The following is an 11,678-nucleotide window of genomic DNA, read 5'->3' on the forward strand; positions in this document are numbered from 1 at the left end:
AATGAGACCATGATTGAATCTGCCAGCTCTAACTGCTTCCATTATTCTGGTATGTGCAGGAATAAAACAAAAATTAGGGGTGATGGAGCTGTTACATGCTTTACATTCTTGGAAGATATTTGGGAAGGAGACTAGAGGGTGAGAGCAACCCCAATGATAATTACTATTAGCCTTTAGGTATGAGGAAAGAGATTGTCCTGAGGTTACTTGGCTAATGAGGCCGTCCCTGCTGACAAACTAATTTTAAAAAGTGCTACTTAAGATGATAACACCTCAGATGAAGGGCAGAAACTCCTCCCTCCAGGGACTTCTGATACCAAGCTGGGCCAGAATTAGACAGTCGAGCAGTCAAAGAAAGTGTCCACTTCCCCTGGGTCTCTACTGCTGGTCTAAACCGGGCTGGGGTTTAGCTCTCGGTCCCACTGAGCGATGGGAGTAGGAGAGATGTGTGAATGTCACGGAATAGCTCTCCACCCATTGTACCCTTCCTTCTTAGTAAATAATTTTTTCTCCTTTATATTATACCAAGTGGTCCTACCCCACTGCCAATAATGGAATGCACTCATAGCAAAATAAAGCATCAACCAGGTAGCATCACTAACAAAACATAAATAATGATCTAACATTAAAATTGCTTGGAAATTGAACTAGTGTGGGAAAACTAATTTTTTAGTTTTATGGCTATGACCCTCTAGAAGTTTATTTCCTAATAAAGTTCCTTAATTCAGTTTATTTATTTATTTATTTATTTATTATTCTACCCTGGTAATCCATCTGCCTGTGCGTATCCATATTAAAGAGGAGTTGGATAAGAATATTTGCTGTGAACTAGTCCCCATGGGTTGGAATAAAAGTGCTCTCTCTTCGTGCATACCAGTTTGCTAATTACCATTACTTTGAGCAGGAGAATACTAAACCTGAGATGTAAGCCTTTCTCAGAATAATATTGTTCAAAAGAGATGTTATTTGTTTTTTGGGTTTTTTTTAAAAAAAAAACCAAAACACAAGGAATTCTTTAGTTGACTTCTTATTGTAGAAGCTCCCTCTTGGTTCTCTATATCATGTACCTAGGATAATTTGAACTAACTCAAGTGGACTTATTGTGGGTTTACACCACTGAGGACAGAACTATGATCATCTTCTCATGTCATAAACTGTTCTAAAATTAATGCAATCACGTGGAGTGTATCACTTCAGTCCAACTCCAGCTCTTTGGAACACAGGGTGATATTTGGATCTATGTCAATCTGTTTAGAGAATCAGTAATGCTGACCTCTCCCTCAGGGCCTCTGTACAGTATTTTGCATTGAAATGTGAAAAAATTTCAACATGTTACATGTGAGAAAGAAATCATCTCAGATCCCACTACTGTAAAGTTTTTCTTCCTGGACTTAGCTCTGTGGTAATAAGGCCCAATGGCTTTTAGTTAGCTTGGAATATGTACAGAGTAAGTTTACATCTGTTGCAGTGCACTATGTAGTTATTCCTTGTGCGAAAGGGATATGGTGATGACAGTCGTGGTGTAAGCTTAGTTTGCATGACATTTGGAATGGCATAGATTGTTTGGAGTCCATTCATCTGTAGCAGTGGGAATCAGCTCTTATGTTTGATACTTACTTCTTCTCTATGACATCCTTCTGCTTAAAAAAAATAAATTAAAGATTCCGTGAGTCTAGGTAGAACTTATAACTGTGGAAATCTATCTTATTGTGTACTTATTGTATGTTTTCTTTGCAAATTTACTGGATACTAAAGATAATTCCAATTGTTTAGTTTTTTTAGAAACCTCTCTATGCTGTTATTCCAATCTTTACTGAAGATATATTTGCCTATTTTACACATTAATAAACAGATTTAGCAATAGGATTATTCTCTCATCTTATTTCCACTACTGCAAGCCAGAGTTAATTTCACTGACAACACAATTTTGTGGATGTAGTGTTGGTATAAATGAAGTCAGAATCAAGTTCATAGTTACCATGGTTGGCTTCTTTGACATTTGTTCCTTAATGAAGAGACATGATTTCCCTATTTTTTGGATGATCATGCTTCCCATGACCAGAGCTAGTATCAACTGTTCAAAAACATTCTTGGGTCTTTTTAATTAAAAAAGTCCTAGTCTGTTTAATAGTTAGGCACTGGAAAGTGAAAGCAGTACATGACAATCCAAGCTAGTGACAGCATTGTGGATGAATGACAGAAGCTGGAATGGACACTTATTAACTGAAGATATTAAGATAAACATTCCCTTAATTTTTAAGTCATGCAGGGTTTTTGCTATGTGTTTTCTAGTTATCCACCAAGATTTTTGAGTTATACTAGACCACAAAGTAGATCTATGGATGGTGAGACACCACAAAGAGCTAAAAGTCTGGAAATCTTTGAGTTGTGTGTTATCAGAAAAAGTAGGACTTCAGACAACTGGAATTCAGAGGTGATGTTGTTGATTCCATATTTCACTTGAGAAAGTATACTGGCAAATGCTACAAGCTGGATGAACTCTATTCCCTTATCTAATATGAATGTTTAACAGTTGAAACTAGAAATGATTCAGTGATAAAACTCACATGAGCGTATGTAATAAGAAATTGGAACATTTTTGTCTGAACAGTTTCCTAGTTTTTTTACACTAAACTACTTCATTTTTTCCACAACTTTGAACAATCAGGGAAAACTCAGGTGGTCCATGACATACTTTGTCTGACTTAAATGAAAAATTTGGACTATTCCTGTATAAAAAGCAAAACAACTGTGGAGAAGGAACGAAAATATCAAGGGTTTCAGATGCATCACTTCTATAGAATTTAAGCTCAAGGCTTACCTTGCCCACGTATTGAGTATCCGGACCTGTGTACTCCTCCAGCAAGAAAAATTGATTCCACATCCAACCACGCTTGGTGCGATGCAGAGTTTTTCCATCACTCTCTGACAATCCTGTTATCTTTTCACCGTGTGATTGCTTGTTACTCCTTTTTGGGGGTGGCATCATATGGATCACAGGAAGCATACAGCTCCAAAGCAAAACTGCCAAGAAGGAGTAAGTCCTCATCATTGACAGAGATGCTGTTAGACTCCACTCGTCTAATAATCACCAGAAGAAATTTTTCAAATGTTATACTCCTCTTGTATATAAGACCTAGGAGATGGAGAAAAGTAGTTGAGTGAATTCTAGTAATTTTGTCTACCCAAAGCCATGGCCAATAGCCTAGTGATAATGTCAATAACCCATGGAAATTGCAATAACCATAAAAAGTACTGAGAGTTTTAAGTCAAGGTCTTTCATGTCTACATCTTCTTCTATTTTACTCTCTCACACTTTATATAGACATTAATTTAAAACACAATCTTGAGTAAAATACTTCATGTGAAAATTTTAGCTTTCTGACACAACAAAACAACTCAAATAGTAAGAAACCTTCCACCCTAATCTCTCCCAGCTCAGCCTGATGCTATCTTCTCATACTATCTGTTCAGTATTGTCTGCAAATCTGAAATTTCTGTTGCTTCATGATTTTAATAGACCCCCTCCCCCCCCTTTGCTAACTCTCAATTGTACAGAGGATCCATTTCTGTTTTTGCAGAAAGGAACTCATAAGATGAAATTTAAAATATTATTGATGCCTTCAACAGAGTCCTTATTTGAGAAAGAAGTACTTGTTAGGTAAGTTTTGATTCATAGGAATCTGCTGGGCTTAACAAAATTTTGCGTTTAGTAGAGATTTCTGCACTTGGAATGTATTTTTTTTCCCCTTCTGTATGAATGGGGTTATTCATGATATAGAATCTTAGAGTTCCTATTAATTTTCTGCCTCTGGCACTGATGTTTTGTGTAGAACTTTGTAAACAACATTTAATCAAAACTATAGATTACTTTTTTCAACTCCATACTCTTTATTTGGCAGTACAATAGAGGTGCCTTGATGTCCCAATCTTTTCCTTAACCTGGATTTCCAGTCAAGTCTACTTTCCTTCAGGATATCTTTAGCTGAGCTGTCAGTGTAGATTACAGGAAGCACAGGAAAACAATTCAGCCTCAAAAGTAGTGTTTGCTTTGGGAATCCTAGTCCATGAACAGCGATAGCAGTGTGAAGCCACAACACCAAACAACTTTAGAATACTAAAATTATGAAATTTTAAAAAATATATCTATGTAACTATCCTCTTTTCTCCCACAACTCAGCGTTACCAACTGCTACTTTTACTTTTGTTTTTTAGGGGAGGGGATGAGGCTCATTTTCTGTGTAAAGGGATAGATTTTTTTTTGAACGAAGATGCTTTTTTTGTGGAAATTATTACTTGAGAACCAAAACTCTTTATAATGAAAAACATTCAGTGAATTGTGCGCTAAAGTCCTTAATAATTAAACCGATAAAGTTGTGCCCTTGTGAGAAGTTTTCCTTAAAATTGTGATATACTGTATGGTCTCAGGATCTTAACTAGCAATTCTGAAGGAGGATCAAAGTCTTAGCATTTTAGGAACTTCAAACAGAGTTTTTAGCTGAGCAAGAAATAAAGGCTTGGAATATTTATCGCTTTCTAACATCATGTTCAAAACCAAAAAGAAAACAATTTAATCGGTGTCAAATTTATGCAGAAGATCATGGATGTAATGCAAGAATATGCTTATGTTCTTCTTTATTTTCATTGAAGAATCAAAGCACAAAGTAGATTAACTCTATTTGCGTGAAATCATGAATGTACATAGATCTTGGCATACATTTGTGGATGTGTTTTCTTTGAATTCTGTAGGTATACTCAAAATCTTGGTTTCTGCCTTGTAATGCTCAGTGTGTTCCTGTTGCATGCAGAAAGGCAACGGGGAACTCTCCTGTGGCTAATTTAATGCCAGCAAATTTTGACATTAACTGGAAAACATGTTACATACATGATGATTATACCTTGTGATTGAAATCTCCTGGACAAAGATCAAAAGAAGAAAAAACAACACCTCAGCCAATCTTTTACCCATATCTAAATTTAATGATTCTAGTTCCCTGTATAATACAGAGTGAAGTAGTTTTTGTTACTGAATAAAACTGTTTATCAATGTAGGGCATAAGACATGATCCTCACATCCAGCCACTGCACCATCTGAACAGATTTCAAGGTCTCCTCAAACTTTGTAAATTAAATTCTGTTTAAAGTATTGTAAAAATTAAGGTAAACAGCAACAGGAACTATTTCTGAAAATGTTCAAAAGGCAGATTATCAAATTTGTTCAGTGGCTCTGAAGTCTCTTACCTCATCTTGAGATGCTCTTGCTTGATATGTCCACAAATAGTGCTCTTTCACAGCCGCATTACTGCACTTTTTGTTGGACTCTAGGTCATGAATTTATCTTAGATACGTTCTGAATGATAACGTGTTCGAATATTCATTTGATTAAATTTTGGGTTTGATTGCTTTTGCTTTGTATATGAGTGCATAAGATCTCTATACTCTTTTCTTTATACTCATAGAAATACTTCAAGGTGGTGATTGGCTTATACATCTTGTAGTCATCCATTCAAGTGGGTCAGAATTTGCATTTGGTAGACTCAGACCGTGTATTTTCTTACTGAAACTAAAGATCCCAGTGTAGTCTGGAAAAGCAAGATCAGCTGTTCAAGAGACCACAGTACACTGTGCACAGGTGCACTGAGCCTGCTATAAGAAATTATGTCTGTGCAAACACCAAATTTTAGAAAGAGCGTTTTGTCTTGGAAGAATCTAGATTCCCGTATTTTGTCCCAGGCGGGGCAGAACTTCACCTGAGGTGGAGTTTAAATGTGTGGTTTTCTGTGTAGTGCTGCCCTCTACTGATCTCCCTGGTAATTAACAGAAGGACTTTACTACTGCTGAGATGAAAGGTAACAAATACTCTTTATGTCAAGAAGGAGAACGCAGCGTTTTTGGAATCATCTCCTGCCAAAAAAAAAAAAAAAAAAGGTAAAAAGAAGTTATGGTCGTTATAGTCCATCATTTCCTGGTTTTGAGTTTTACAATGGTTGGATGTATTAGGTGTAAAGAGAGAGTTAGTAATCTGGATCTACTGAAGATAGCGGTAAACAACGAATTTGATTTCTTCTAGGAGGAGCAAAAATCCTAAGTTTGAAACTAGAGAGAATAATTTTATTGGGTAATCGATAAAATTTAAATGTGAAATCTCTCTATCTTCATTTCTACTTCCACCATTAACTCGGTAGACTGGTCAACTTATTGTTCTCATCAAACAGGGGAAAATGGTTTTCTTCCAAGTTGCACTGGAAGCTTCTTTTAAGATGAAGTATTAATGTATTAAACATTTTAATGCCCCAGATTATGGAGAACCTGCATTCTTTCACCACTTTGGAAATCTGAGTGGAGACAATGAATTTACTTCTTTTTATTCTTACTTTTTGAGGGATCTGTGGTGGTAGCCTGGAACTGTTAACTGTCTTTCCTTGCAGTAAGAACTCTGATATCAGAATCTTACAAAAGTTCCAGGTAAATGAATTATCTCTGTATGAGAGGTGTTCTCCTGAGCAGTTTAGCAACTGGAAAAAAAATGTATCTTTTTCAAGTCCTTCTGAATGTAAAATATTCTATTTAGATTCTTCAGGTGTAGTGTGAAATAAGCCCTGCTGGGATCAATAGCAGGGATTTGTTAGCAATGATGGCAATTTAAATGTTTCTATAGCAATTGCCATGGCAATGTTTTTAATTAGTGCAGCACAGTCACTCACAAGCATGACGTGAAGAAAAGCTAACCTTCGGCAGCTTGATAATGTATGCCACATTAGTTTGTTTCATTTGTTAATAGTGAAATAACATTCTAAAAGAAAAGAAAAGGGCCGTAGTGCTTGTGTATAGCTAAAAATAACAGAGTTAACTGCAGCAGTAGTTCTTTGTATTGCGCTCACCAATCTTTAAATACGAAAGACGCAATTGATGTTCAGGATCATCACACACACAGAATCACAAAATAACATTTGGGTTGGAAGGGACCTTGAAAGATCATGTAGTCCAACCCCCCTGCCAAAGCAGGATCACCTAGGGTAGGATGATCCAAAGCATCTGTAAAACTAGAATATGTATTTTAACAAGATATAACAAGTATGAATCTAATGTAGCCTGCATGCATGGAATTGATCTCATTGACTTTGGCTGTGACTCTTTTGAAAACAAAATATCTTAATGTAGCTTTAATCTACCTAGACTGAATACAAAGAACAATGAAGCCGTAGCAACAAAAGTCTGTGCTATAACAGCACACTGCCCCCCATAATACCAAGACTTGGATAAAGGCTAGGTCTGTGCCACTGCAGGGTCACTTCTGTTGCTCTCCTGACTAACTAAAGATAGCCCAGGTATGCATGCACATTCTTCTTTCTGACTGCAGCACTCAAATATTCTGAGTGCAGTCATCCTATAAACATGAATATAGACTGTGGATGTCTTATTGATTGCTGACTTTCAAAAAACAAGCTCCTTTTATTTTCATCTTCCTAATTATTTTCCTTCCCTCTCCTCTCCTCACAGGTAAAGATGAGGTTGAGGATGACTCTGAAAGGATGCAAAAGGAAACAACCAATATGCATCTTGACTGACCTCCTGAGCTGAACCTGGGACAATCAAGAAAGGTATTTTCATTTATTTCTTTGAAAGTTGAAGTAGCTTTTGAGCTTAACGGACAGATTTTTACTGATGAACATCCATGCTTTGAGTATATGTACTCCAAGACCTTGTGTATGTTTATTTAGACATCTTAAAAATGGATAAACGAGAGTTCACTTGTTCATGTAGTGCAGGTAGGTATCTCTTTTCTGATCAGAAACACTCTTTGCCTGTTGCATTGCTGATCTGTTCAGCAGATAAGCTCAGCTGAAAATTTTAACAGGAAGCATCTGAAGGCAGTTCTTTGTCTGAGACATCAGTGCCAGTTCCCTTAGCTAAATGAGTCAAGGTGTCACATGAATATAAGTAAAGGTTTTGGGAATATGTATTATAATTAAATAAATATGATTTGTATTGGAGTGTCTGTTAAATTAATGTCTTTAGGCAAACAAATATATGGTTTGTAGGTGTGTTACAAGAAACATTTAGCTTATAACAAGAGAGAGTTAGCATTTATTTTGGAGTCTTGTCAGCCTCTTGGGCACGTACATGGGAGATGCCAGTCCAAATTCAACTCCACATAGCTTGAGTCACCCTCTCCACAGCACTTGCAATGAGTAGCACCAATCCCCAAGTGGGTTGATCTGGCGAGAGTATGTGTTGATTCATGTTTGGACAATCCCCATTGGCAAAGACTTGTGCAGAGACACAGCTGTGATTTAAAGCCACTGTCCCTCGACAGTGAAAATACCATCTGCCCTTCTCTGGAGCAAATCTCTTCTGAGGTGCAGATGAAACTGTTTCTGGATTCTGCCTTCTCTAACCATTCTTCTATCAGTGGTTGAATGAAGCCTGCGGCGCTTCCAACCCATCCTGTGTAAGGGTCTCTCATTTTGGTAGCAGTGGTATTCAATGAAGATAAAAAGAGGCTTTTAAAATATCTACTCCTGAGGCATCAGGTCACTGGATTACAAAAGTGAAAGTGTATTTTCATGTTCCAAAAAAAAAAAAGGTTACCCTTCTTCTCCAATAACAAACCTTTTTACAAGATTTGCTTTTCATCAACATGAGGGGAACTAGGAAATATAGCACTTGTAAACCCTTAATGCAAGGCTTTTTGATGATATTCTTTTGATCTTTAGTATTGATTTTTTCTCCACAGGGAACACATTTCACTCTTATATAATGAAGCTGAATTATAAGGTTTTATACCACACCTTATTTACAAATGCAGCACACTCATCACATTCATGGTTTATAAAGAATAGCCTTCAGAAACAGGAGGAAAAATAAATGCTATCATCAAAGCCAAATTCTTCTCTTTGCTTCCACTTTAAGATTGGCTCAAGTTCTGTCACTCAAACTCGTTGATTGTGCTTTGATTTTGACACCTTGAAATATTTAAGGCATTTTTTATTTGTTCGCAGGTTTTGGTTTTTTTCTTCAGTTGGTTTGGTGTTTTGCCTTTTGTGTTGGTTTTTCTTTGTTGTTGTATTTTGTTTTGTTTTGTTTATTTTGTTTTTTTTTTTAATAAACAGCGTAACTCTCAATCTACCCAATATAAAACCAAGCAGTATCCGAAGGTGTATACTCCTATTTTCCAGATGTGTCAGTTCTCATCATTCTCTCTGTATGAAGCAGATCAGATTCACCTGTGGCAGCACTGTTAATGACAGGACATACTTACCAGTTCTACTGAGAACCAAGACACTGTGCTTTTGTCAGTTGCCCCTTTCTGCTTCATTTTGCGGCAGTTCACCCTGGTCACACAGATAGATCCTAACAAAGCAGACTGAGAATCCATATCAGGTGCCTGAGCATAGCATGTACCAGGATAAGAGCTGGCTAAACTTTCAGAGTCTGCAGTTTATATAATGGCCCAAGAGGTTGTTACAAGTCAGAGTTTGTCAGAACAAAGACAGCTTCAAGTTAGCATTTCCCAAATTTTTAAAAACTATTAATCTCTCCCCTCCTCCTTTTTTTTTGTTTTTGTCTCCTCATGTACATCTGAGTCATTAGAAATCTTGTTCCTGTAGAGAAAGATCATAAAAATCAGACTTAATTACTGCCTGCAGGGAAATATACATTCACTTCTCTGGACTGGAAAAGCTCAGTTGCTGACCAATTAAAGGTAGTTAGCAGATTCAGACTGGTAATTGCAGCCTGTTGTTGCTGCTTCCTTCCTGAAGAAACTGAGCAGCTGCTGAATACTGTCTTTTATCGTAGCTCACCCCCCTTTATGCCCTTCTACTGTCTCCAGTGTGATCACAAAATCAGGAAAGTCTCATCCTCAGAGCTGAACAGGCTACATGCAAGGACAGGAACTTACGAACAGAAATAGTGCATAGGTTTAACATACCTTTTTTGGTTTTGTTACCTCATTTAATCTGAAAGGAGTTTGATGCAGCTGAGGCTTCAGCCTTTTTTTTCAAAATAAATGCCCTAAAATAGTTACAAGTTGTAATTCTACCACTTACAGAAATAATACAGATCTCGGAAATATAACGTGCAATGACTTTCCTTTTTCTTAAAAAAAAAAAAATTCCCTCCCCAACAACCGAGAAAAGCCTTTCACTTGCATCTAATTTGACTTCATTAATGCAAGTGAAATGCAAAACATGAACAAATTCAAAATTTTAATAAAATATTGCTTATTCTGTTAGTATCCTGATAACCAAAAATGAGGATGTCTTTAACAAGCAGACCTCCATGAGAGCGTATAAACATTTAGTAATCCTCCATAGATCCTCTTTGTCATGATTTTCTCCACTTTTGCTTTGCAACCATGTAATCTTCTAGAAGTCAGAATGTTCTGCAAGTAGACGTACAGTACAAGAGTCTTGTGAAGAGAACCAACTCCTTTTGTTTGAGCATTGTGACAGCTTCTTTAGACATCTAGTATCCTCACTGGAAGCCACAGTAAATAGTCATTCCCTCTTCACTCTCTTTGCCGCTGATGAATGTATAGACTTAAATTTACTCCTCTCTTAGTTTTCTCTTTTCCTAGATGAAAAATTTGAGACTGTCCACTTAATCATTCCTTGTCTGGAAGTTGTGCCATACCTTTGATTGCACCTGTAGCTTTCCTGAATCTCTCCCAATGTTTTTTTTTTTTTGGTTGTATTTTTGAGTTTGGTAATCATATTTTATTGCAGTATTCAAGCTGCAGGAGCTTTATCCATATGTAGACAGCAGCTTAATCACTTTCTCTACTTAATTGCATCATGATACATGGAAGTATTTGCTTTTTTTTGACCACTACACTGCTCTAGGCTAACGTTTTCCTGTTATTATCAATTGTTACATTATGTTGTTATTCCCCAATGACAATAGTAAGACTTTATTACTTTAAATGTAAAATATGGGTTTTCTCATCTGTGTGGCTTTACATAATTTCCCAACAATTTCCCTATCCATCATTTTGGTGTCCACTCACTGTGTTGCATAGACTAGGAATGTATATATAGCAAACTGCTATCGTTATTAAACTGTTGCAAGGTAAAGACTGATTGGCATAGCAAGTCTCAAATCCCTATGGCTAAATGCTCTTCTTCTTTGCCTCCCTCCAAAGCAGGGTTACCATGTCCATATCATCTATGAGAAATGAACCTGGGCTTGGTCCTCAAACACTGTCAGGAATTTTCTGGGAGAGTGCCAGTTGGCACAGGCTTAACTGGTGTTAGGAACTGTAATAACAGTGAAATTGTGTGGATAAATACATTGCAAAGGCCAGTTTCCTTGCCAGGTGAAATATTTTAGTATGATCATAGTTGTAAGGTCCTTTTGCAAGCTTTTGTAAAGGTCCCTTGACTATTATGCTGAGTGTCACTTGTGAAGTTTTCCACCTTGATATTCAAACCTGTTTTCAGTTTATTTATGAGTATGTTGAACAGTGCTGGCCCTAGTACAGATCCCTGTGGAACACTACAACAGACCTTATTTCAATGTGAAAACTCGTTATTTACTTCTTCTTGCTGGTTCCTGTCATTTAATCAATTACACATATATGCAGGGACCTTCACTTCTAGCTCGTGGCTGATTAAGAGCCTTTGGTGAGTGACCCTGTCAAAAGCCTTCCAGAAGCACAACTAGATCATATTAAA

The 11,678-nt window shown here is 36.9% G+C and overlaps 1 protein-coding gene across 1 annotated transcript in view; it reads right to left on the reverse strand.

Moving 5' to 3' along the window:
- Positions 1–2,986, reverse strand: part of CDH9 (cadherin 9, type 2 (T1-cadherin)) — a 69,844-nt gene extending 66,858 nt beyond the window's left edge. The window contains exon 1 of the mRNA XM_009866576.1: positions 2,822–2,986. Within this exon, the coding sequence (XP_009864878.1) occupies positions 2,822–2,986 (165 nt within the window). The remainder of the gene's footprint in view (positions 1–2,821) is intronic.
- Between the last annotated feature and the right edge of the window lie 8,692 nt (positions 2,987–11,678).

Source organism: Apaloderma vittatum, unplaced genomic scaffold (assembly GCF_000703405.1).
Source record: "Apaloderma vittatum isolate BGI_N311 unplaced genomic scaffold, ASM70340v1 scaffold6033, whole genome shotgun sequence".
Lineage (NCBI taxonomy): Eukaryota > Metazoa > Chordata > Aves > Trogoniformes > Trogonidae > Apaloderma > Apaloderma vittatum.